The 24,539-nt window shown below is 39.2% G+C and overlaps 2 protein-coding genes across 6 annotated transcripts in view; both read right to left on the reverse strand.

Annotated features, from left to right (window-relative positions):
* Positions 1-9,181: 9,181 nt before the first annotated feature.
* Positions 9,182-21,341, reverse strand: ncapg2 (non-SMC condensin II complex, subunit G2). 2 transcript variants are annotated; one of them, XM_015055846.1, is made up of 27 exons: positions 21,254-21,341; positions 20,936-21,045; positions 19,810-19,980; positions 19,543-19,657; positions 18,364-18,521; positions 18,081-18,215; positions 17,906-18,000; positions 17,662-17,818; positions 17,146-17,238; positions 16,933-17,058; positions 16,402-16,581; positions 15,554-15,706; positions 14,798-15,020; positions 14,606-14,703; positions 14,088-14,258; positions 13,914-13,984; positions 13,671-13,824; positions 13,378-13,551; positions 13,167-13,283; positions 12,125-12,265; positions 10,935-11,034; positions 10,607-10,797; positions 10,316-10,446; positions 10,058-10,165; positions 9,865-9,965; positions 9,682-9,781; positions 9,182-9,553 (listed from the first exon to the last, which is right to left on the reverse strand). In XM_015055846.1, exons 2-27 carry the CDS (start codon positions 21,011-21,013, stop codon positions 9,502-9,504), a joined length of 3,393 nt encoding a protein of 1,130 aa, XP_014911332.1. In that variant the 5' UTR covers positions 21,014-21,045; positions 21,254-21,341; the 3' UTR covers positions 9,182-9,501. The 2 variants fall into 2 exon arrangements, with proteins under 2 accessions (XP_014911332.1, XP_014911323.1); XM_015055837.1 differs by having other exon boundaries at positions 14,088-14,261.
* Positions 21,342-22,110: 769 nt separating this feature from the next.
* esyt2b (extended synaptotagmin-like protein 2b) overlaps positions 22,111-24,539 on the reverse strand; it is a 41,499-nt gene continuing 39,070 nt past the window's right edge. For 3 of the 4 annotated variants that reach the window (XM_015055859.1, XM_015055869.1, XM_015055878.1), the window contains 2 exons: positions 23,196-23,245; positions 22,111-23,097 (listed from right to left, as the gene is read on the reverse strand). In XM_015055859.1, the coding sequence (XP_014911345.1) occupies positions 23,025-23,097; positions 23,196-23,245 (123 nt within the window). In that variant the 3' untranslated portion in view covers positions 22,111-23,024. Of the gene's footprint in view, positions 23,098-23,191; positions 23,246-24,539 lie in introns of those variants that run through there. The other variant, XM_015055885.1, reaches the window with a different exon arrangement.

Below are 24,539 nucleotides of genomic sequence, written 5' to 3' on the forward strand. Positions count from 1 at the left end.
TCTGTTGAAAGCATCATCTGCTATTGCCTCCGTGTGTGGTTCTCCAGCTGCACTGCAGCTCACAGGAAGACTCTCCAGAGAATCATAAAATCTGTGCCCTGCAGTCCATCGACTGCCCTCTGCTTCTCTCGTAGAGCTCCACAGGTCCCGCTGACTTAAGAAAGCGAGGAACATTTTTGAAGACTCCTCACACCTTTGACACAGCAGATAGGAGTACCAAAGTGAGAACAAAAAGACTGAAGAACAGTTTATACCCAGTAGCCATCAGGGCATTAAATGCCAGCTGGCATTATATCTAAGGCACCAAATTTAGGTAAAACCGTTGTATTTTAATGCATGTTTTTTATAATGTCAATAAAGATTATTATTATTATTATTATTATTATTATTATTATTAGATTGGATCAATGCATTTACGTGTGTTAGAATGGCTCAAAGACTAGACCAAAATCTAATTCAAAATTGTTGTTTAAAGATTACCTCCAACCAATCAGATTGACATTGAGGAAAAGAGTAATGTGGAGAATTTTCAATAAATTACATAATGATACTACACATTCTAGAGTTTTTATATATATATATATATATATATATATATATATATATATATATATATATATATATATATATATATATATATATTTTTTTTTTTTTTTTTTTTTTATTGTGTAGCATTTTCCTTCCTCTTCAATCATATTAAATTCCGATTAAGTTTGTGGTTTTAATGTGACAAAATTTGAGTTATGACACCACTCATATCATCCAAGTATCTTCATCGAGTTGTGGATGGTGATGCTTTGGGCAGAAAGGATCTGTGTGACATACTCATGATTGTGATGACATGCAAACAGCTCAACTTCGACAGGGCTGATATTTCACAGCAACATGTCCTGGATGACATCATCGGTGGTTGGGAAGCACTGCTAATCCACCTTATTTGCTTTTGCAAATAAGGTGGATTAGCACCTTAGCCAGACATAAATATATGTCTGGCTGTACAGTTAAAAAAGTTGAGCAGAGATGTTGGAGTTGGGGACACGATGCTCGTCTATCATAACGGATGAAGGAAATTGTTTGAACTTCCTCTTCCTCTTTCTGCTCGTTGGACTTGCTCTGCATCCATGAAGCCTCCATTTCAAGTCTTCTGGGTTCTGGAGTTGTAGTTCAGGCATTATTTGATCTTTTGAAATGATAATCAGCTGCTCCCAAAACAATACATTGTTGACGTAGTTATGCATCACAGCAACTGTACGAAAGTAAGGAGGTAAGAGCAGAAATGCTTCCAGATGCACAACATACAAAACCAGAAGAAACAATTGTCCAAACATGCAACACCTCAACCAAAAAAAAATATAAACAAAAGTTTACAAAAACAGCAAATCAGAACAAATGTAACAGGGAAAAGCCAAAACACTGCCACCATGAGAGGTGCAACTCTAGAGTTAAAAGTGGCCATGAGTGCTGTTCCAAATATCGATCCTTTGTTCTGTTCCAAACCCACCTGAAGTAAAATCGTAGCATCATCTGATTAAATCAAAGATTTTGCACATCCCAACAGGGAAGCCAATAAACATTGAGACTATAATTACGTTTGGTGTATCTGGCTCCGTAGATCCTGCTACACATCTCCATTTTGTTTGTTCTCCCTCACCAACACTACAGTTGAAGTTACACTTGTTTCCGGTGTGAATCCTCCTGCTTTTAGTTTGCACGGAACAAAATGATGCAAATCCAGTAAGGCGAGGCCCACTTTCCCAAGCCTGTGGTGAAGTATCAACCTTTACGTTGATACAGCATATTTCATCCCCCTGTGATGATTTAGCACCTTTATAAGAATTTGATGCCACCACTCAGTTCTGAGATCTATCATCTGAAACAGGCCAGTGACAAAACAGATAGCATATGAATCAACTCTAACTTGTCTGTGTGCATTTGAAGATGGTTGCTGATAGCCACATGCAATGAAAAGCTTCAGCAGCAGAAGCTTAAAATACTGTATATTTATGTACGCACTGGTGATAACACTTGCACTGCATCTTAAATTGAGAGCGTAAGAGAGCTGTTTCTGTAAACAGGGTTTTGAAATCCTTAAAGCCTGTAGTTATCATCGTAATCAATACGCAGCAGTAAAATCCTCAATCTTGGCAATAAATGCTCTGTTCTCCATTTGTGTACGATGGGCTGCTTCCATAAGACTTACACTGACATGTTTCATCTTGCCAAATCCATGACACATGTCTTAATGGATCTGTGCTTTCATGTTCAACGACCTAATGATTCAAAGCATGACCTCGCAGCTGGAGAATGACTGTCTTTTTTATTTTTTTTTAAAGAAATCTGTTGGGATTTTCCGGAGCTGTTATTGGGATTCCGAGCACTGCCGTACCCGTTGCAAACAGAACGGAGATGCCGCACGGAATCTTAACGACATTCCTGATGGCAAATCTGAAAGGCAAAGCAGTGGAGTGTTGCTGCGCACCAAAATCAATTTTTGCGCGTTTTCCATTGGGTAAACACTGCTCAGGTGACAACACAGTCATTAGTCAAAGGAGGCTTTTTAGTAACTTTCTCAGAATAAGTTTCCGTCACCCCTCAAACGTAGGTCGCATCAGTCGTTGTCGAGCATTTTTCCTTTTTCTTTTACAACAGCATGCTGTGATCTACATAACTGTGTTTCGTGTGAGTAATGCTGCTGTAATTAGAAAATACCTTAGTTTCTGATTAGTTCACAAGCGTGGTTTTGAATGGCACTTACAGGCGTCAGACTGGGGGATGGCTGGTGAGTCATCTGGGCTGGAAGTTAACGCTTTAACCCTTTTATGGTCTCGTCTCATTGAGCGAACGCCGAAAAGAAGCAGCTCTGACGTCATTTGAACAAACAGAGCTTTGTCTCAGGTATTTCAAACCACCGCTCTCCAAATGTGGATATTATACATGTTAACGGTTTATAGATGCAGCAAATGGCAAATTTATCAACTGGCAGGTAAAATTGACCCTTGCAAAAGTATTGACACCCCGTTGAACAAACTTGTTTTATCTGGATTTTATGTGACAGAATAACAGAAAATAAATGTGGAGATGTGACATGCAATGAAGACAACACATTGTGGTTTTTTTTTGTTTGTTTGTTTTGTTTTACTTTTGCAAATAAACACATAAAATGTATTTAGTGCAGTTAGGTTTGGCCCTCATCAATACTTTATTGAGCGAGTCGCAAGTTTTGGGGAGAATTTCTCTACCAGTTTGGTCACATTTAGACATTTATTGCTAAATAAATTTATTTATTTTTTCAAAAGAGCTAAAACTTAGTTAGGATGGACAGATGGACAGAGACTGTGAACAGCAATTTTAAAACCTCGCCAAGGATTTTCTACTGGACTTAAATCTGGACTTTGACTAGACCGTTCTAACCCACAAGTATGCTTTAATGTAGGCCACTTCATTTAGATGTGACTCTAAGTTTAGGGTCACCTTGCTGCTGGAAAGTGAACTCTGATCACAAGCTTCCCTGCATCTGCTTAAGAAAAGTATCCCCACAGCATGATGTTGCCACCACCATGTTTCATGGGGACGATGTGGTTCAGCTGAGCTCCATTTCCTCAGAGGTTGGAACTTCAACCCCATCATAGTTGACTGTGTTCAAATCAGAAAAACAGTGGGATTTCCAAATTGTTGTATCCAGTAAAACCAGAGTAAGTGCAATTAGCATTTAACATTATTAAGTGTTAGTTTTCAGCCACACATAGCAAATTGAATACAGGCTTAAAAATTTCAGTGTTATCCTCATCTAACCTGAGCACCTTCCTCCATATGTTTCTGTATTCCCAACTCGTCTTCCTATTACTTTTTTCCCCAATAGTGTCTCTCTTAAGATCCCGTAGTGGGAAGGAGCTATTGGGACTTTCCAAAAGTTCTGTACTTGAGTTTCTGGCCATAAAAAAAAAAAAAAAAGATTAGCATTTTAGCCACCTCAAGTATAAGAACAAATCCCTGTGCCCTCCAGGTGTACAGGTCTTCAGATAAAAGCCTGTATGCTGAAAATACAACTGATAACAGATTTTCCAACAGTATCTGAACGTCTCTGCGGGTCGTCCAGAGAGAGCAGGGGCCGGACTACCATGCTGCAGCCTTTAGATGCACAACTGAATTAAATTAACCTCTCATTACCAGATCTATGCAGAACTGAATGACCTGCTGAAAGTGGCAGGACAGTAGTTCTTGAGTGGGTAACTCCCCTACTCTGGAGTTACCATTAATCTCTTGGCTGCGTGGCTGATTAATTTTCCCTTTGCCCAGTGAACGACCATGACTTGATAGATTTCAGGTTCCATCCCTCTTTCCATTGTCAGATGATAGGTTTTACTCTTTTCAAGTCTCTTCTTGGTCTTTAACTGAAGCGTCCACAGAACAGCTGGGTTCATGTCGAGATTAACGTACACACAAGCAGGCAGACTCTGTTTATAAATTAGATTTATAAAGGTATTTGAATACTTGCACTATTGAAACATTAAGCTGCAGACTAAAACTCCTAACGTTTGCTTTCATTTTCCCTCAGACATTCTGGACTCCCACGCACCACACACCCTTTCTGTCTCTCTCCCACACAAACTGCATAAATATGTATCCGTAGAACTATTTATACCACCCCATACTAATCACACCAGCTTACTTTGAATCAGAGCTCTACATGCCGTAAATCGCAGGGGGCCTTATTTAATGAAAAATATAAAAATAAAAATTAGTATCTCCAGCTTTCCGCGACACTCGCAATCAAGAGCTTAGTGTTTCAGAACTGCAGTGTGAAAATTCTTTTTAAATAACTCCCGTGGGGAATAAGCACGGGATCATTACCAAATATCCTTACCCATAACCTCACAAACATCACGGAAAAAAAAAACAAAACAAAACATAAAAAACAGTATAAAATTAGATGGAAGACAGAAGAAGCGGCTCGAATGCTGATTTAAATAAAAGGGGGAAATGACACTCCCCTGCTCTAAATATACCGACTATGATGCAGTTCGTTCGGTGTCCGTATGAATCATCGCAGATGTCGGATGCCGACCGGAAACCTATATTTGCCTCCTGTTCATGATCCAGTTTGTTCTGTCATGTGTTCTGGCAGCACAGAATGAAGCAGTAGGTGTGATAAGGAGTGGGAAAAACTGGGGAAATTCAGTTATCACAACAGATTTTCTACTATACACTGCAAAATACATGTATATGTGTAAAAACAAAAATATATATATCTAATCAAGCTGTTTACTTATGTCTGAGGCCGTCTGTGAAGAACACATAAGGATAATAAGTACACAGAATATTCAACCTTATTTTTTTAGGAAGAAAGTAAGGAAGAAAGGAGAGAAGGAAGAATATACTAAACGAATAACAAAAGGAGTGGCAGGATGCACTGAGGGACAGGAAGGAATGAAGCTAAATGGCACAAATAAAAGAGGTAAGATGAAAGAAATGGAAGAAAGGAAGGAAAGAGGGACACAGAGAAGGAGAGAAATTCACAGAAGAGAAGGACTTAAGAAATTGAATGAAGTTTGGACACAAAGATGGCAAGACTGAAGAAGGCAAGAAAAAAAAGTGATGAAAAACAAGCCCAGAAGTAAGATAGGGAAGATGGAGGAAGGAAGGACATGGGGTAGAAAGAAGGAAAGGAAGAAAGACACAAATAGCACAAAGAATAAATTACTAACAGAAAGAAGGTAAAAAGAAAATATGAATATTTTCTTTGGTCCAATTTTCATTTTCTGTCCTGAAGACCCCTAAAATCAAATTCCAAACTTTTCCAGACTGCTCATGGATCTTGTATGTGCTTCCTGGTGTTGCATTTAATGAAGCTCTGTTTTTTTGTGTTCCCACTCCTCTCAGTCTGAAAAATCACCAGCAAAAATGTTTGTGAGGACCAGATGCAAAGCTCGCATAAAAACTACGTAAAGTTTTTTCGCAAATGTTTTCTCTATCTTTTAGAATTGTTAAATTTTCTAAGATCAGATTTGCACTTATCATGTATGCTACACAAATCCTGGAGCTTATAAGAAGATCTTCCCTGATTATTCCTCAAGTGTGAGGCATGAATCTCAGCTCTGGCCTCTGGAAAAGCCTCCCTGTGAAAACCTGAGGCCAGCAGAGACCATCCATGTTATTTTAAAAACAAATGTAAGACTTTTCACTCTTTTGCTAATAATTTATATTTCATTTAACATGATTTTCAATCCAACTGTAACCATAGTTTATCACATTTTTAATTTAGCTTCAGATAGTTTTGAAATAAATTTTTTTATTGTACTTAATTTTGTTTTACAGATGATAGTGAATGTTTACCAGTTTTTAGATTATTTTGTATTATTCTTAATTATAGTTTGCATATTTCTTATATTATTCATGACAATAATTTTAGCACATTTTCAGGATTTATCAGCAGTTGCCACAAGTGCATCTAAACAAATCAGAACGTCTAAAAGGTCATTTATGTCAGTATTTCAATTAAAAAAATGAAACATTTATTTGTCAAGTGTAACGATTACGATGTGCAGCTGATTAAACCCAATGTTTAAGACCAATACAGATGCATTATTAATACAGGGATAATGTGTTGCCATTGCTCCTTTATATAAATAGTAGCATTAATGTGGCATGAAGAAGATCCGTCTTTAATAACAAACTTCATCTTGTTCTGAAAGCATACAGCCCATTAACCTCACTTGATAGATTTGGACCAGTGAATTTCTGCCAGAAGTTTCTATCACTCGACACAGCAGTTATATCTATTTTCACCAACTTTTTCCTTCCACCAGATTTTCCATATTTTCCAATTACCCACGAGGATACCAGCATGTGACTTCAGTAACCAAAACTGACACATTTTACTTTTAGAAACCGCTTGGTGCTTGAAATGCATCACTCTGTGACCTTTCTTTTGGGTTGTTTCTGTACTGTGCAGTCAATCTGTACATACCGAAATAAATCAACCGTGAAGCACTTGTATGACTATCACTGGCTCGTCACCAAAAAAAAACGTCCATCCAACCAAACTTCGCTCTATTTCACACATCATGTTTAGCCCATCTTGTAAATCATTGTGTCATACTACTAAATACAGTGAGGACTACAGATGTGCAGTTCAGACGGAAAACACATGGGGTAGAAAGTAGAGAAGAAGTCCCACAGGAAACATCTCGTCCATTAGGCCTGGGAGATTACGTAACTTTTCCTAATGATGGATCTTCGGACTTCATCCAACCTCCTCCATCAATGTGGAAACTCTGCGAGATAATTCCGTTTGCACGCTGAGATCTCCCCTGAAGTTTTGCAAAGAGGCTAAATGTTTTTTGGTTGTTGTTTTTTTTTTTTTGTTTATGCATCTGGAGATTTAGCGCCACAATGTGACGACGGAACAAAGCAGAGACGATCCCACTTCTGGTAGAAGTGTAATTTGGGAACGACCGTGGAATAAGATTAAATAAATAAATAAAACGCGGATTCTTACCGAATTTCCTGTCAGAGACGGCAGGTGAGGAGCAGAGGCAGACGACCAGCGCAGCGACGAGGACGGGACACCGCGGAGAATCCATACCGCTCCTGCCTTCAGCACTAATCCATTCCCGCACACCTTCGCTAAAACTGCATTGTTTTCAGCCTCGACCTCAGAGGGGGTGAGGGGTTGGGGGGGGGGGCGAAGGCGGGGAGGACGGCTGCACAGGACAGGAGATTAAAAGTGATGGGAGAAGGAACGGCAGAGAGAGAGAGAGGCGGAACGATTCGCTCAGGCACAACCGAAGCCAGGCGTTGTTTCAGCACCACGAACAGCGACCAGCTTGACGGAGGAGCCCCTCCTAGGGTCCTGACGTCAAGCAGCACACATGGCGAGAGGAGAGGAGACTGACGGCAGGAGGAACTATAAATGAAACACCGAAACGGCGTGAAGGCAAACGCATTTGATTCTGTTGCGAAGTCCTCAAAACACATTGATTTGTGATACATATACAAGTAAAAATAATAATAATAATATTCACTCGCCCGCCTTCACACACATTATCGTGTCATCACAAAGGGCTTTTGGAGGGAGTTTTGACCATCATTCCAGAAGCGCATTTCTGAGGTCAGACACTGATGTTGGAAGAGAAAAGGTCAGCGTGCCTCAAATAATATATCAGGACCAAACTCACACACATGACCCCATGAATCAACAGCAGTTGACTGTGAAATGTTTAGTGGAGAGAATATTTCATGACTGGATCTAAATTTACTGATTTGGAGAGATGACCTAATTAATACCTGTGGTAATCTAGTATGTTTAGATGCTATTTGCTAAGATACAAAAAATATATACAACCCCATCTTAGGCTTTTTAATTTGAACATCCATTCAAAAGTTTTACTGAATTCCATTATGTGAAGATATTTTCTGATGCACTGCAAATATACCAATTTGCAAATAAGGAAGAAAAAAAAAACTTTTGGATTTATAAGAACTATGCAGAGAAAAAACATAATTTCATCTTTAGATGAATGTGGCAGAGAATTGCTGACTTTCTCACTCATTTATTGCTGCCATTAAGAAACTAGATTTTACACACACACACAGGGAAGAAAATTAATCAGCCTTTATTATTTTTTTTTCTTTTAAAACATATACGCAACAAAAATAAACAGAGTTGTGAATTGCAAGAAAAGAAATTAATTATTGTAGCTATGAAGACTGTGCTGATATTTAAATGTCAATTTTCAAAAGGTGGAGCATAACATAAGGAAACCCCAACAGGTTACAAATTTACCAATTGTCTTATTGTTTATATATTTACATTTGAGTTCATCCCACTATTAAAAAGTTACATATATTTTTGTTTGTTGATTTTATTTTAATGCCCTTAATCATATTTGTTTTTAATGTAGTGTTTGCAAGTATTTCAGATTTTACCATTAAGGACCTCTGAAGGATATTGTAAGTTACATATTTCTTATGGCTGAAGTATGTTATTTAGTTAAAATAAATAAATAAATAAATAACACCAATGTTTTTACCCAATAAATATAAGAAATTAGGGGATGTATAAAAATACAAATGTTAGGGCCTGAACTCTAAAAATGTGGGTTGCAGGTATAGTAGGATTAGTAGGTATGAACATCACACAAAGTGTCCTTTTTAGCCATAAATAATAATCACCTTTTTATAAATGTCCATCAAGCTGTTTGTTTTATTTCAGAGTTAAAAATTGGGCTGACAACACAACAGATATGAAGACAAATACAGACACATCAAAAATGTGTTTTAAATATGAAGACAGAAAATGAGAGCTTTGAAAAGTGTACAGGAAAACAAGAAATCTCTAAACTGTCGGGGTCAGTTTGTGAATATCATAAATGTAAAAACTGAAGAGTTTTTCATATAAATTCTCCACATGTTGATACAGTTAAAATCTGAAGAGCATGACGAGATGTAAAAAAAACAAAAACACGCCACACAAACTCATCATTTTTAATTTGTGGAAGATTAGAAATGCAGAAGAGCATTCAGGGTCTTCACTGAAGAGTCATACATAACCCTTTGGGGGGGGAAAAAGAAAAACTGTTAGGCTCCGTAAACAGTCAAACTTTTAAACCGTTTTTCCAGTCCTTTACAGAAACTCTGATTGAATTAAAAAAAAGAAAAAAAAAAGAAAAGAAAACTCACCTCTGGGTTTCTCTACTGTCCACAGAGCAGCCTGCATGTTGATGAAGATGCTGCTGAACAGACACGGCAGCTCTCTTTATCCCGCCTTTGGAGTGCCCCGCTAATGAGCAACAAACCACATTCATTTTCAATAAATGGCAACAGCAAATGTCAATGTGAACGTTTTGAGGCACGGAAACGTACTTTGTTTAATGACCGCCAAGACGTGCAGAACTGCCGCCAGCTCAGAGAGACTGTCAAGGGCGTCCGACTCCAAAGATGACGAGACCTCTGCCAAAAATGACCTAAAGCGGGAATTTATAAAGAAAAAAAAAAAAGAAAAATCTATAAAACGTCTTTCGAATTTGACTAAATCAGCAGCACTGAGTGTGTGTACCTTGTGATAGAGGGGGATTTGAGGATGACAGACAGCAGTAAGCTGGACAAAGGAGGCATTTCATCAACAGACTGCGGGATGACAACCTCTTCAGGATGTGTAAGCTTCAAATAAAGAAACACAAACCATTTAATACATCTTTCACTTGGGTTAGGGTTCCGTCAACTAAAGCTGATGAAAGCAGGTAACTTCCAGCCTTTTGACAGGCTCTGTTCTGTGCCATTTTAATTTTTTTTTTTTTTTTTTTTTTTTTCCTTTTGAAGCAAATGCCTCTTTTCCACAATGATGGCCGCAAACACGGTGGAGTGCACCCCGCTACGAAGCGCCGCATCCCACGTCTGTGCCACCTGGAGGAAGTCCGTCAGGCTGGGAACGGCTGACCGACACAGCTGAAGTGGACCGGAGAGTTTCAAGACGTTAAAAACCGGAACTCTAAATTTTCGCGCATACTTTATATTTTGTGTGAATACTTTTGCAAGCCACTGAAACAGAAAACAGAATTATTTGAATGACAATTAAAAAAAAAACAAAAAAAAAAACACTCCTTACAAGCTGTCCCTCTTCCGGTTCTTTCCTCAGGCGACGTGCCAACAACTCTATGATCTTTTGGAAAATGTTGGCCACCACACCCAACATGACCAAGTTGGACTCCTGATCCTGGTCGTTATAATCAGGCACAAAGCTGTTTGCCACCTCCTTTAGAATCGGAAGCACTGCTGGGATACACGTGTAGCCTGCCTCTGCAAACACAAACGCTGCCGTTACTTCCCTGTAAGACGTTCAAGAGTTAGACGAGGTAAACCTCAGGGAAACGTCCTTCTTCTTGTCTGCTTTAGCAAAACTGCAACGTCTCCTTCACATATCATGATATTCTCACCTGAGAGGAGGATGAGTGAGCACAGGTGGAGGATTTGGCCTTTGAACGTCTCGTCCCCCAAACCGACGAGGAAAATGTCTCGGCACACTTTCAGGAAGCTCTGATAAAAAACAAAAAAATAAACATCTGCAGTTACTCTAAAGAGCTGACAAAACAGTGGGATTGATAGGAGAAATGGGAAAACAATCCACTTCAGTAGTGCGAGCAGAAGGAGGGATGCGTACAGCAGCGTGGTGTGGACTGGAGCAGAAAAATCAATGAGGATTCTAAATTTACTGAGCGGCGCTCCGAGTCCCAGATGGAGGAGGAACACGAGCTAAACGGAACCAAACATCCAGGATAACAACAGCAGCAACAGCAGGCTTCCTTTTGATCCGGGTTATGAGCCGGAGTGGAAGTGAGCGAAATACAAATCTAATCTGGAAGATTAGATTTTTAATCTAATATTCAACTCATTTTTTATGTCCAAAATTCCAGACTTTTCCCTGACTTCTCAGGACCAACATTTGGATGGAGAACAGGGTGGATGAATGAGTTAAAGGAAAACAAATAAATTGACACAAATCGAAGGAGAAACTGATAGACGGTGAAACAGATGGACAAACCAATTAATGATCAAACCGAAAGCCATATGGGTTTTGCACCCGTAGAGACATGAGTAAATCTGGAAACACATTTTGTTCCCTCTCATACTTTTCCATACTGCATATTAAACCCTGGATAATGTCAGGTTTGATTTCTAAAACGCATTAGTGATCATATAAATAGACTCCAGTTTCCAGCTTGACGCACATTCACGTCATATTTAGCTCCTCCGGGAGAAAATAGAAAATCTGCATCATGTTGGATGTAGGGAAAAAAACAACAACAAAAAAAAACATCAGAGTTCTTCAAAATGTCAAATACCGGGAACGAAAAGGCATTACTTTAAAAAATAACAGCTCCGTCTGTCTGAGAATATAAGACTATTTAGTCATCAATCATGCAAATACAAATTCAGTTTTGAAATGAAAAAATATTTTTAATATCTGCCTAATGAGAATCATTCTCCATTCTAGAATTATTAAGGTCAGCTGAGGTTTAATAACTACAGAGCAATAATGAAACCAAATCTCACATAGCAAATGAGCAAATAAGCCACAGTTTTGGAGCTGTGTTTGTTTCCAAAAAGAGATAACAGTGAAGTTCACCTCGGTTATCTGTGTGGCGAGCTTCCGCGACCCCTCCGAGACCTCGCCGTCGTCGCTCCCGGTGAGGAAGGGCAGGATCTTCTCTGCGACCCACGCCGCCACTCGCTCCACGGAGACCAGGTAGTCCCGACCTGCTGTCGACTGGCAGACAGAGAAAACACTTCCTGTTTTCATTTTAGCTTCTCGTCAAGCTGAAGACAGAAGGAGCGGGCTCATCGCCAGGGACAAACTGGCTTACAAAAAAATAAAATGAAATAAAATAAAAATCTGTCATCTGGAGAGATGTCTGGAAGCTGCTCAGGGAAATTGTCTACGGTGTAGATGCTTGAAGACATAAAGAGCACGACTTTCATCTTCATTTTGAATATTATGACTATTTCCAGGGAGATGAAAGCAAAACACTTCTCAAGGACGAATAAAAAAAATAAATGAAAAAGAACTGCAGGTGTGAAGAAGTATTGTGGAGCAATTTCTACATAACCGTGGCTCCAGAAATCATCGTTTCAAACAAATGTACATAAATGTGATTTACTCGGATGCGTCACCGCTTTGCTGAGGCCTGGAAGACACAAACAGCCACAATCAGAAGAGAGATGTTGAGGAACAACCCAGGAAGAACAAAACGTCGAGCCTAAAGAGGCCAAATTCCCTCAGGAGGAAAACGTTTGGCCATTTTAGCAGATTGAAAACAATAACGAGAAGCATGTTTGCATTTGTCAGAGTGAAGTTTCCAAAAACAACCTACTCAATGTCCAGCATGTTGGTGGCAGCATCATGCTGTGGAGATTTATGTATGTTCATAACTGAACTTGTGAGCAAAATCTGGGCTTACGCATAAACTGCTGTTTCCTTTCCAGAAGAACAAATTTGAACATTTACAGGTTTATTTTTATGTATTCCATGAAAATCCATGAAACAGAGAAAGGTTTCTTCCACTTTGTTTCAGCAAACTATAACTAGCTATGAAAAGGAGCATTCATTTCAACAAAACACAGGAGCAGGTGGACGACAGATGCTAATCAGTAGAGAGAGAGAGACTTACGTGATGTTGGAGATGAGCACCGAGGCGACCGTGGTAAACGAAGGCTTTCAGCGCCGTCTCCACTTCGGGTCTTTTTGGGTCTTCAGTGGAGGATCTGAGGTGAGTGTAGAGAACCGACTGCCGAGACAACACAGAGAAACATGTTACTTGTAGAGGAAGGCTGCAACAGATTCACTGTTACGTGTTTCAACCTTTCCGTTTTATAAAATACCTTCCAGTTCCCTAAAAGCGTGTGCAGCTCCTTCAGGGGCCCCTCGCCCACAGCCAGGACTTTCTCCCGTGTGGAAGTGTGGCTGAAAAGGTATTCCAGATACGCCAGAGCCAGGTCTGGTTTGGCCTCCGCCGTCTCCTGGATTCGCACCTTTCTGCTTTTAGCGGCCTTGTCCTAGAGTTGGGAGCAGGCGACATTTTACGCACTTCTCCTGGCAAACTTTTAAAGCGGTCTTCAAACTTTTTGTCTATAGTTTCCCAGAGAGCACAGGGAATGCAGCCTTGACCACTGACCCCTTGCTTGGGAACGGCCTCGCCCAGCCAATCAGAGACCAGTTCGAGGACGTCGGCCGCCTGACCCCAGCTGCAGACGCAGTCCAGCAGCTGGCTGAACTGAGCTGGAGCAGATCCCGACTCCATCCTCCTCAGTCTGGACAGCACGCCGCGGCTAGGACATTTCAATACAAGACAGTCGAGTTAGACCGTTTTACATCAAGACACAATCAAGTGCAATCAGAAGTTAGCATTGTAGCCCACCTAAATGTTGGAGCTGCAGCTGGAGGCATACAAGAGGCCAGTTGGATTAGAGGTACAGTGCAGCGCTCATCCTAAAGAAAACAACAACAAAAAAACAGTAATAAAAACAACAAAAAACATTTACGCTGTCGTTTAGAGAAACGTTAAAATAATAACGGACTGCAGCTATTTTACCTCAAAAGCCTGGAAATACTTGGCCATGACATTTCCAAACTTGGCAACTGTGTACTTGTGCGCCTCTTCGTTTTGCTTCAGCGCCTTCTCAACACTTCTCCACAGGATGACCACGACTTCCAGCAAACTGGACACGACGGACAAGTCCTGTCCCAACACCAGCGGTCCGCCCTGCTGGGAGCAACAAACACACATTGATTGACACAGAGTTTAGTGCTACTTTAGATCTTGCTGGCGACTGGACATCGAGTTTAAATCGGTTCTGCGTCGCCTGCAAGAGTCTTCATAGCCACTTTTTCACATTTTATCCCATTACAGCCTCAAACGTCAATGCATTTTAGTCCGTTACTCATAATTACACAGTCTACGGGTTCTCCCTCCTGAGCTGTGGACAGTTTATTACCCCAAATTTAATTCAAGGATATCAGAATGAATGGCGATGAATGCTATGTAACTGTTTCTTCTCACTCATGCACTTCTTATTAGTTCAATAGAGTCTATAAATGCTTCCGTCTTACTGTGCTGTTCTCCTTATTGCTGTCGTTAATCTCCGTCACGTCAAAGTCAACCTGGATGCAGTTGTTCAGAGTTCGACGAATAGCCAGAATCAGTTTTACTGGAATATTAAAAAAAAAAAAAAAAAAGAAACTAAATTATTCAGTGCTACAGCCTGTCATGTGATCTCATAAAAACAAACTTTTATTCCTCACTGATGTTGGTGGCAGCTGTGTGTTTGTGAGCAAACTGGTAGAACTTCCTGGCAGCCATGGGGTTCATCTGGATGAGGGTGATGCACCTGCAGCACCACTCCTTCTCCGGCTCGTTGACGGGGAAGAAGGACTTGAAGAGCAGGTCGACGATTCGCTTGGAGACGGAAAGCGAGTCGATGGCGAGGCGGGCCAGCAGGTGGTCCATGCTGCAGACATCCCAGAACTGGAAGGAGACAGAAAGAGGGGAGGGTGAGGAGAAAAGCCTCCCACTTGCTTAATCGGTGGAGCTGTGGCACGTTTTTATTTGATTAAATTAGAAATTACTTTGTGATAGAAAATGTTTTTTTCAGAAATAATAGCAGTGGATTGACTACTATTACTTTACCACTCTTACAAAAGCCATCAAGAGAGTCAGTTTCTAAATCTGCATTAAAAGAAATTGTATAACTTTGGGATTTATCAACAGTTATGTAAGGAACTTTTTTGAGGTCTACCACAAGAAGCCAGTAACAAAAAAGAAACCTGCAGCTCTTAAAATGTTAAGTATTTTTTTTTTAGCCAGACTTTAAAAATCAGCTTTATTTTTTAGTTTGTTTTTGTAATACCACTTTTGACCACAAGAGACACTGACACTTTATTATTAGATTCAGCCACACATCACTGCAACTTTTTGAGCACTTTGTCGAGTCTTAATGAACTGAATACCAGAATGAAAATGCAACTATATATATATTTTTTTCTCCAAACAAACCGCACCTTGGCAGCACGGACTGCTTTGACCTTGATGAGCAGGTCGATGAACGACGTGCGGACTTTCTCAGAGTTGTCGTGGAGACTGTTCTTGATGGTGGGCAGCAGCTTTTCCAGCAGTGGGTGGCTCTGTGGGTTGTCCAGGACAATATTCAGGCACTGCAAGAGAAAAAAAAGGAAACATAAAAATCCATAAGATTCATAAAAAAAAACAACAACAAAAAAACAATATAAAAATAAAATATGAAAAAATAGGGGCCTTTCATGGTAACAAGTTTTACGAAGCAAAAATTACTTTTTGTTACGTTCATTAAAGATTGTGGTTGTTGACCTGTGCCTACCTGATTGTGGGTAAGATGTCACTTTGACCAAATGTAAAATGGTGTGAAAAAAAAATCACACCTAATAAATCCCCCATATTCAATCTTAATAAAATGTAAAGATGTCCTTTAACATCTATGCGTTTTGTAAAGATTATAAAATTAGAAATCTTTATTTTTTTTCCTGCTATACTGATACAAATCGGGTTTTTGTGCTTTTTATCTAATATCTAAAATGTTGATAAATAAAGGTTTTTCACTGATATGGGACATTTTGGGATACGTCAAATACAACTGAGGTTGTAGATTCTTTTAATAAAACAAACACACACAAAAAAAAGATTAAAATAAAAGAAAATCTAGTGAAGAAATCAAATATCAGTCGCATAAGCAAAGACACTGATTTTCTAAGTTAGGCTTGTGAGCCTCTGAACTCCATGAATACCTGTATTGAATCAAAGTATTCAAAATTAAATTTCCAGGATTTTTCTGCTGTAGGTTGACTTAAGCTGAACTAAGGCCATGGCGTTCTACCTTAAAGACTGAGCAGCGGACATCAGGAGAGCTGCTGTCGGCGGCCAGCTCCGTTACCAGCTTCTTCAGGAAGTCTGTGATGATCGTTGGCGGAAGGAGCTCCCAGCACTTTGCCAGGATCTTACAGACTCCCAGCGTGGCACTGGAGCGCACAGTGGGGTGAGAGTCATCTAGGAGCGCCTGAGGAGGACAGACATTTAGATACGTGTGAAAATTTGCTCACCCACCCCCCTGAAATAATCGTTTTCCACTGAAACGATAAAACAAGGCTGGAAATCTCAGCGTTCCCTCATTCTTCACATGTAGAAGTCGTACTTTTCCTTTCTCAACACCAGTTTTCAAAGTTCATTTGTCAATCATTCTTAAAAGAATAGAGTTTTGTTGTTTTCCTCAAGAAAGTATTTCTGCATTTTATGAAATTTGTAAAAATCATGAAAAGTAATGGGGGGGAAAAAAATGAAGGATGAAAGAACTGAATTTGACAGGGAATAAAAACTAATCTCCATCCTGATTTCTTAAAATAATCCCCACCATTGCCGAGTCCAGCTGCTTTTGAATGTTCATGTCCACGTTTTCGTTGCTTAGCTCCGGGTCGTGCACCGGGAAGGCCTCGGTGAAAAGCAAAGTGGCGTTTGCTCGCACTTCAAAGTTGGGAACCTGAAGGCGTCAAGCAGACATCAGCACTGGAACAGCACGTAAGCACAGTGTGAATGATCCCAGGAACTAATTGTGTGTGTTGCCTACGCTGAGAGACTTCCAGAGAATCGGCTTGTAGAGTTTGTATAGCATCTTGTCTACACTGGGGCATCCTTTCCTCGAGTGAAAATAGCTCACGATCTACATGAAATAAGGAAAAGAGAACACGCTGAAAGCAAAACAGGATACAACTCTTCATTTTACCACAAGAAAACCACAAACTTTTCACATTTCACTTGGATTTTATGTTGTAAACCTTTAAGAATAGGACACGATTGGGAAGTAGGAAGTAAAGCATCCCCCCAGCAAGTTGTTTCATGCCCCTCCTATGTTTCACAATGGGTATGTTATGTTTAGAGTGTAGTTATCCATTACAAGCATTGTTTTTTGCCAAAAGGCCTCACTAATGATCTGTCTTCTGAAGGCCAAAGGATTTTAGTATCAGATTAGAGGGGTCTAAGCAGAAATCCACATCACTTATCATGTTTTTTTGTACTTATTTGTAAATCCTAACTCTACGGTTGTGATATTACAAAAATGTGAACGAGCCGTAACGAGGCAGACCTGTCTAACTTTGCTGTGAACCGGTGATGTTCTTTGAAGCAAAATGGCATTCTGCATGAAATCCTGAATGCATGTGCTCTCAATCGTCTCCTGGAAGTCGCCGCTGGCCTTCTTCCAGGCTCTGAAATAGATCTCCGCGATGTGAGTGGCTAGGGTCCTGAGAATAAAGCAAAACAAAATTATTAAACTCTCTGGTATATATATATACTGACTGGAGTCACTGACTATGAAGAGCACCTCTTACTTTTGATAAAACTCCAGCTGGTTTTTGATGGTGCCGTGGATAAGCCAGATAAAATCAACGTTCCAGCTGAAAAGGAACACCAGGAATCGCTTTCCCTGCGACAGTAAACACACCGTCAGGCCGACAGCTCAAGGACAAAGTCGGAGAAACTGCGATAACGACCGCCTCCGCTCACATCATCGTTTCTAATGTGAGTAGGACGGTGAAAGCACTGAAGCAGCAAGTCGATTATCTGCTTGTTGTGTTCTGATGTGTACTCCAGACTCTTAAGAACGTTGTGAAGACTCCACAGCCTCTGGATCTCAGCAGCCTGACAAAGAGATCACAGATGAGAATATTAGGTCTGCTCACGGCTCTCTCTCTCTCCTCCTCCTGCCTGTCAGAATGATCTTACCCTCAGCCAGAAAACGTCTCTCCTGTTTCTAAAAATACTGAACATCCTGGGAGAATACACTGACCGGTTTCTTTAGGATGAAGCTCTTCTGGAGGGAGATGAGGAAAGCAGCGCGCCCAAACTTTTCCCTCTCCAGCAGTTCCTTCTTCCACCAGGTTTCAAACAGCGTCTGTATGCGGAGCTGCAGCGGCGCCTCGGACACGGGGAGGGACACCAAAACATCTGGTGGGGGGAAAAAACAGCTACAATCACAGAGAGGCACAGGAAGTTTATTCACAGAACACTTCTCATAGTTCTCCCAGTTCTGATGTTACAGGTTCATTATGCCACAGCTTAAAAATTTCTGCTTTAAACATACATTTTAAAACATCGAAAACTGAAGATTGCAGAGACTATAATGAAGGTTATATGCAAATCCCGTACAAAACCCAAAGAAAGAAAGACACAAAAAAGAATAAGAAAAGAACAAGAGAATAGAAGTGTGGAAAAACACATTTTTTCATTTTCCACGTGCATTTTTTTTCCTTTTTCATACCTACCCATACTTGGAAAAAGCTGAAGTCCAATTCGAGACGATACATAAACTGCTAATTTCTGGAATCTAAGAATCTGTGGTTTTAAATGTAAAGATTCAGAGTGAATTTATGTCAGGCATTCCTGCAACGGCAGGAAAGGACACATGGATGGACCGACAGACACACAGACTAGGGCTGTACGATGTTAGAAAATCTTGCAGTGGTGGTAATATTATCGGTAAATATTGCAAAGCGACATTAGTTGTTAAGCCCATTTTATTCTTTCCTCTTTTTCTCATCTGTGCTTCCATCTCTCTTGACCTTTAGCATATTGGACATTGTCATTAGTGTCCTGTGTGAGCATCTGACTGACTAAACATAACAGTAAAATGTAAAATGTAAGTTCATGACACTTAGGATACATTAGTCAGTTATTATTGAACTCCAGACATTTGAGATGTGAATATTGAACACAATGATCTTGCGATGACAACATATTCCTGATATATTGTCCAGCCTTAACAGAGAGAGATGCACGAATGAGATGTGAAATTTCCTGAAATTGACTTCCAAACTTGTTCAGACTGTTTGGGAACAGTCTGAACAGAGAGCAAAGTGGCTTTAGTTGTAAAGCGCTTTGAGTGGTGGGTGTCAGTAGAAAAGCAATATGTAAGATTCAGTGCAATTACCATTAAATCTGTCAAATCAAACAACAACATAATTCTCACCATGAAGCCTGCAGGCGATATCTAAAAGTGCACCGTACGTGTCTCCGTCCTGTAAGACCTTCAGAGACACAGCAGCCACCAGGGTAACACCGTCCACCACCGCCATGACGTGCTTCTGCAATTAAAAGAGGTTTTTCTAGAATCATCAAGAGAAGAAATCATGTAGCCACGCATTTCAAAACAATCAGAAAACAACACATTGGAGGTACTCTGAGTAACGCTTGATTGATGTCGTCCAGCTGGACAGGAAGTGACTGATGAACTCACAGGATCCGGCGCCGACTCCTGCTGCATCGCGTCCTCCTCCCAGCGACCTGGAGGTAAATCCGTCAGAATCTCCTGGAGGAGCGAGTCCAGCTGACCCCAGAGAGCCTCCCTCTGCTCTCTGGGCATCTCCTGGACCACCTCTTCAACATCGAAGGGCTCGGTTTTGTCCTTCTGCTCAGACAAAAAAAAAGAAAGAAAGAAAGAAAGAAGATTCAGGGTTTTATGTTTCCTGAAACAAACCCAGGATGCAGGCTGGGTCACCGTGTTTTTATCTTTGGCATGTCATTAACTTTTGGTGCAGTTTTGTTAAAGATTTGTCTGCATCTCTGGCACTGAAACTGGATGAAATCAGAGGTTAATATTAATATATCCAAACTGGAAAGGTAAGCATTGGCCTTTGTTATTTTCATTCAATAATCAAATATTAATTATACCTATGTATTGTAAAAAGTCTAGCTGGACTGGGTTATGCCTTTTTTTACAGGCCTGTGGAATGATTGTGACATTGTATAACATGACTATTTATATTTAAAACAGCTGCAATTACTTTTGCACCCAAGCATTATTAGCAATATTAGTATTTTCATGATGACTCAAATGATGTTTTTATGCAATACTTACATGTTTTCAAAGATTCTCATATTCGAAAAGCATTGTCGACATACTCAAGTCCCTACATCTCTCTATAAATTATTTATTAAATAAATATATTTATATATAAAATATATATAAAAATATTATAAATAAATTATTTATTTATTTATTAAATGTATTACTAAATGTAATATTTAATAAATTTATTCATGTTGTCAACTTATACTCATCTCAATCAAAATTTATTACTAAAGACTTGTGATGTTATCTATATGTTTCAGATTTTGACACACCTACATAAAATGATGGTAACATTTTGGGGAAGTAATTCAAGCATTTGGATCAATTCCACTGGAGAAGGAACACGTCTATAACATCTAGAATAAATAAAAACATGCTGAAAACCGTATATCAAAACCCTTGAGGGTAATAGGCATGTGTTAAGACTATGTATAACCCGAAAATTAAGATACCGATGTCTGCGTCTATAGTTCGCCGTAATAAAATACAGTAAACAGAGCTTGCCACTTACATGAAGCTGAATAAAGCGAAGAAAGTCCTCCACCTTTTCCTTAGAGGTAGCCTCTAAAAACACATCTCGCTTGGACATTATTCCGGGTTATCCAAGCGATACGAAGTGGCCTGAATATTTGAAAGAAGTGAGAACATTGACTTCTTCACAAGCAGGCGGAGTATTTGCCAAACCAAAACAACTATGGCCGACTGTTAGTCGACCACATTTAACACTACGTTTGATAAATTTAACTCCTCTCTGCTAACTAGATAGTTCCGAGCTAACATTTAAATGAAGAATTAATCTGACTATAAAGTTAGCTCAGTTGTTTGTTACCTTTTTGTTTATGTTATTGTAGTCGGGAACCGGGAAGAAAATGACAGCCGACTTAACCCGCGCAAATTTGGATAGACTGTTTCCGTCCTGACGTCAGGCGTTTGTTTTTGACGTAGGAGTTGTTACATTTCTCAACCACTTGAGGGCGACAAACTACCACATAAATATTTTCTCCACAGCAACTCAACTTTGAGTGATACTTTTCTACATAGATGCTCTAAAATAAAATAAAATAAAAAATACTAACGTCTATAAAACCAATAAGGAGGTCTGACTGTAACATATAGACATAAGAACCCAATTGTTTTCAGAAAGACCACATCCCAGAAGTTGAATTTGATATTGGAGTTGTAAAAATTAATTTTCGTCATAAAACAGAAACACTTAAAGGTTTATCCATCAGAATGCATTATGGTGATTTGGGAGAATTGGATAAAATGTTTAAAATCTGAAAAATCAAAACCTTGTCTTCAAAGTTTTAAAATATGTAGAGCCGTGACTCGTGTTTTTAAACATTTTTATTGGATTGTTGTTAAAAAGGTTTTCAGCAGGACAGTCATTTAAAACAAGGCAAAATCAACACAGAAATGGTTCACTGGAGGCAAAATGAACCTTCTTTCACAGCTCGCTGAGACTGTAATCCTATATAAAACCTGCAAGGTGAGCAGAAGAACAAAAAGAGCATAAAACCTGGGAATCTGATCTAAAGAGATTGTGCAAACACAATCAAACAAAAACGCTGTCGTGTTTCTAATACAAGAAATATTGTATTTATTACAATGATAAAAAATAAACAGATTTTTCCAAAAGAACATATTTATTTATTCAAAGCCACTTGGCATCAGGTAAATGTTTGAAAATGTTAATATTTTAGAAGAAGAAGAAAAAAAACTCACATCGCAGGTTTTTAAGGCACAAGATAGATCAGAAGAAATGTGTTGAAAAGTTGCAACAAACAGTTAAAATTGCAAGGCAAAACATTTACAAGCACATAGGCAAAGATGCATCATCTCAACATGTTGCAGCAACCTGATCATAAAAAGTTATCTCTCTTTGTTCACATGACTCACATTTGGTTTGAAACTCTTCAAACCCTTAAAGTATCCTCTTTTATATACCTATGTAGTTTGCAGCACTTGTTCATAGCCCTAAATGCCACTTTCTTCAGCATCTCAGATAAAATTCAAAATCACAAATATTGTACAAATCTCCAAAAATAAATACAATTTGCATACATGCATCACATGTATTTTTTTTTTTAACAGGCATAAAGAACAATAGGACGTAAACGGTCAATAACACTGCATGACAAAAATAATAAAAACAAAACTAAAATAAATAACAAAAAAGGAGTGCTACTTATGAGGCCAATGCGTGGGATTGTATCTGTTCCTTTGGTTCATTTTCATAAACAACAAAACAGATTTTGTCTCATTTTTTTTTGCATAAATGTCACAGAAATTTCTAGGAATTTGGACATATTTCTACAAAACGTCCATTAAAGAAACATAATTCCACAAAAAAGTCTGCAAATTATTATTATTTTTTTAAATTATATAAATATGCACAATCTTAATATTTACATAAAACCCAGCAAACAAAAACAAGACGGTTTGCTTTTTTTTTTTTTTACAACTTTAAAGTATAGTATGTCTTTAGCCGTTTTTCTCAAAAAAGAAAATCTCTTGAATGCCCAAATTCTTTTAAATGTCATGAAAAAACATAATAAATAGTCTGAAAAACAAAATAACTTTTAGAGTACGGAGAGGTTTCACTGTGTGATGAGGGATTCTTGACTTCTTCTCAATTCTTGAGAAGATGAACCGTCTTCCGTTAAATTATACCTGCAGAACAAAATATTAAAGGGCTAAATCAATAAGACTCTCTTTAAATCAGTGAATGAAAGGAAAGAATAAGAATCCAGATTAAAAGGTTTGATTACCACTGAGTGAATCCTTTTGATATGTCGTCTCCACTTAAATCTACCAGCACCTGCAAATTTGGACAAGAAATTTAATTTACAATATAACAAAAAAAAAAAACATGAAGGTACAGAATTAAACATTGAATGAGAAAATCAATACATGAATTAATTAATAACAATTGATGTGTCATTTGAGATCATGTTTTTCCATGATATTTTTATACTTCTTATGTTATTTCATCTTTTGCAGAAATAACTTGCCTTAACCCTCTGATGGGTAAGTGGGTCCTTTTTGACCCGGTGAGGTCATCTTTTTTGCAATATCTTTGTAATGAAAAGTTTTCATCACTTCATATTCCAGGTATTCCTCAAGAAACACGTTACTGATATCATGCAATTCAAATTTTTAATTTGCCTTTTATACATTTTAAGAAACAGCATGTTTTATGTTACTACCCCATTCTTCCGTGAGTGGGTCCAAAATGACCCGCGTTCGGGTCATTTTGATTTAGTGGTTGATCTAAATTCCTAACCTCATCTACGGTCATGAGCTTTGGGTCATGTCCGAAAGAACGAGGTCATGGATACAAGCGGCCAAAATTAGTTTTCCCTGTAGGGTGTCTGGGCTCTCCCTTAGAGATAGAGTGAGAAAGTCAGATATCCAGGAGGGACTCAGAGTAGAGCTGCTGCTCCTTCATGTCGAGGACCCAGTTGAGGTGACTCGGCATCTGATTAGGATGCCTCCTGGACGCTTCCCTGGTGAGGTGTTCCGGGCATGTCCCACCAGGAGGAGGCCCCGGGGAAGACCCAGGACACGCTGACGATGTGTCTCAGCTGGTCTGGGAACGGCATGGGTTCCCTCAAAGGAGCTGGAACAAGTGGCTGGGGAGAGCGAACTGTGAGCCTCCTTACTTAGGCTGCTGACCCCACGACCCCACCCCAGAAAAACGAAAGATGGATGGATGGATGGATGGATGACACGCATACAAACACTCACATGCGTGATACACACAGCATAATAGAATAGCGACAGTAATGTTAGCTAGCTTGGTTAGCTAGCTAGTTTCAGAAAACGTGCTCTTTTGCACACCCCCCCCACCCCCCGCATGCCCACACACACACACACCCACACACAAATAATGGATGTTAACATTGTCCATTATTGACATTTCATCATTGTTGTTGTAAAATTGCTGCTGTTGTCATTTTGTTTTAAAAATGTTCTACAAATTGTTCTAAAAATGTTTAAAAAAGTGAAAAATGAAAATATTTCAAACATGAAATAACTCTTGTGTGAAATAAAACACAGTAGAAAGTATTATACAAAACATTATTTTGAATTAAAATGACAAAAGTAGCATA

Source organism: Poecilia latipinna, unplaced genomic scaffold (genome assembly GCF_001443285.1).
Source record: "Poecilia latipinna isolate Pla-1442-1.1 unplaced genomic scaffold, P_latipinna-1.0 Scaffold59, whole genome shotgun sequence".
NCBI classification, from domain to species: Eukaryota; Metazoa; Chordata; class Actinopteri; order Cyprinodontiformes; family Poeciliidae; genus Poecilia; species Poecilia latipinna.

Coding starts and splice junctions, on each gene's coding strand:
- ncapg2 (XM_015055837.1), bottom strand. CDS start 21,013: ATGTCCAAGCGAGATGTGTTTTTAGAGGCTACCTCTAAGGAAAAGGTG. Junction 10,798..10,934: donor CTCACTCATCCTCCTCTCAG/GTGAGAATATCA, acceptor TTGTGTTTGCAG/AGGCAGGCTACACGTGTATC. Junction 9,782..9,864: donor CTTGGCGGTCATTAAACAAA/GTACGTTTCCGT, acceptor GTTGCTCATTAG/CGGGGCACTCCAAAGGCGGG.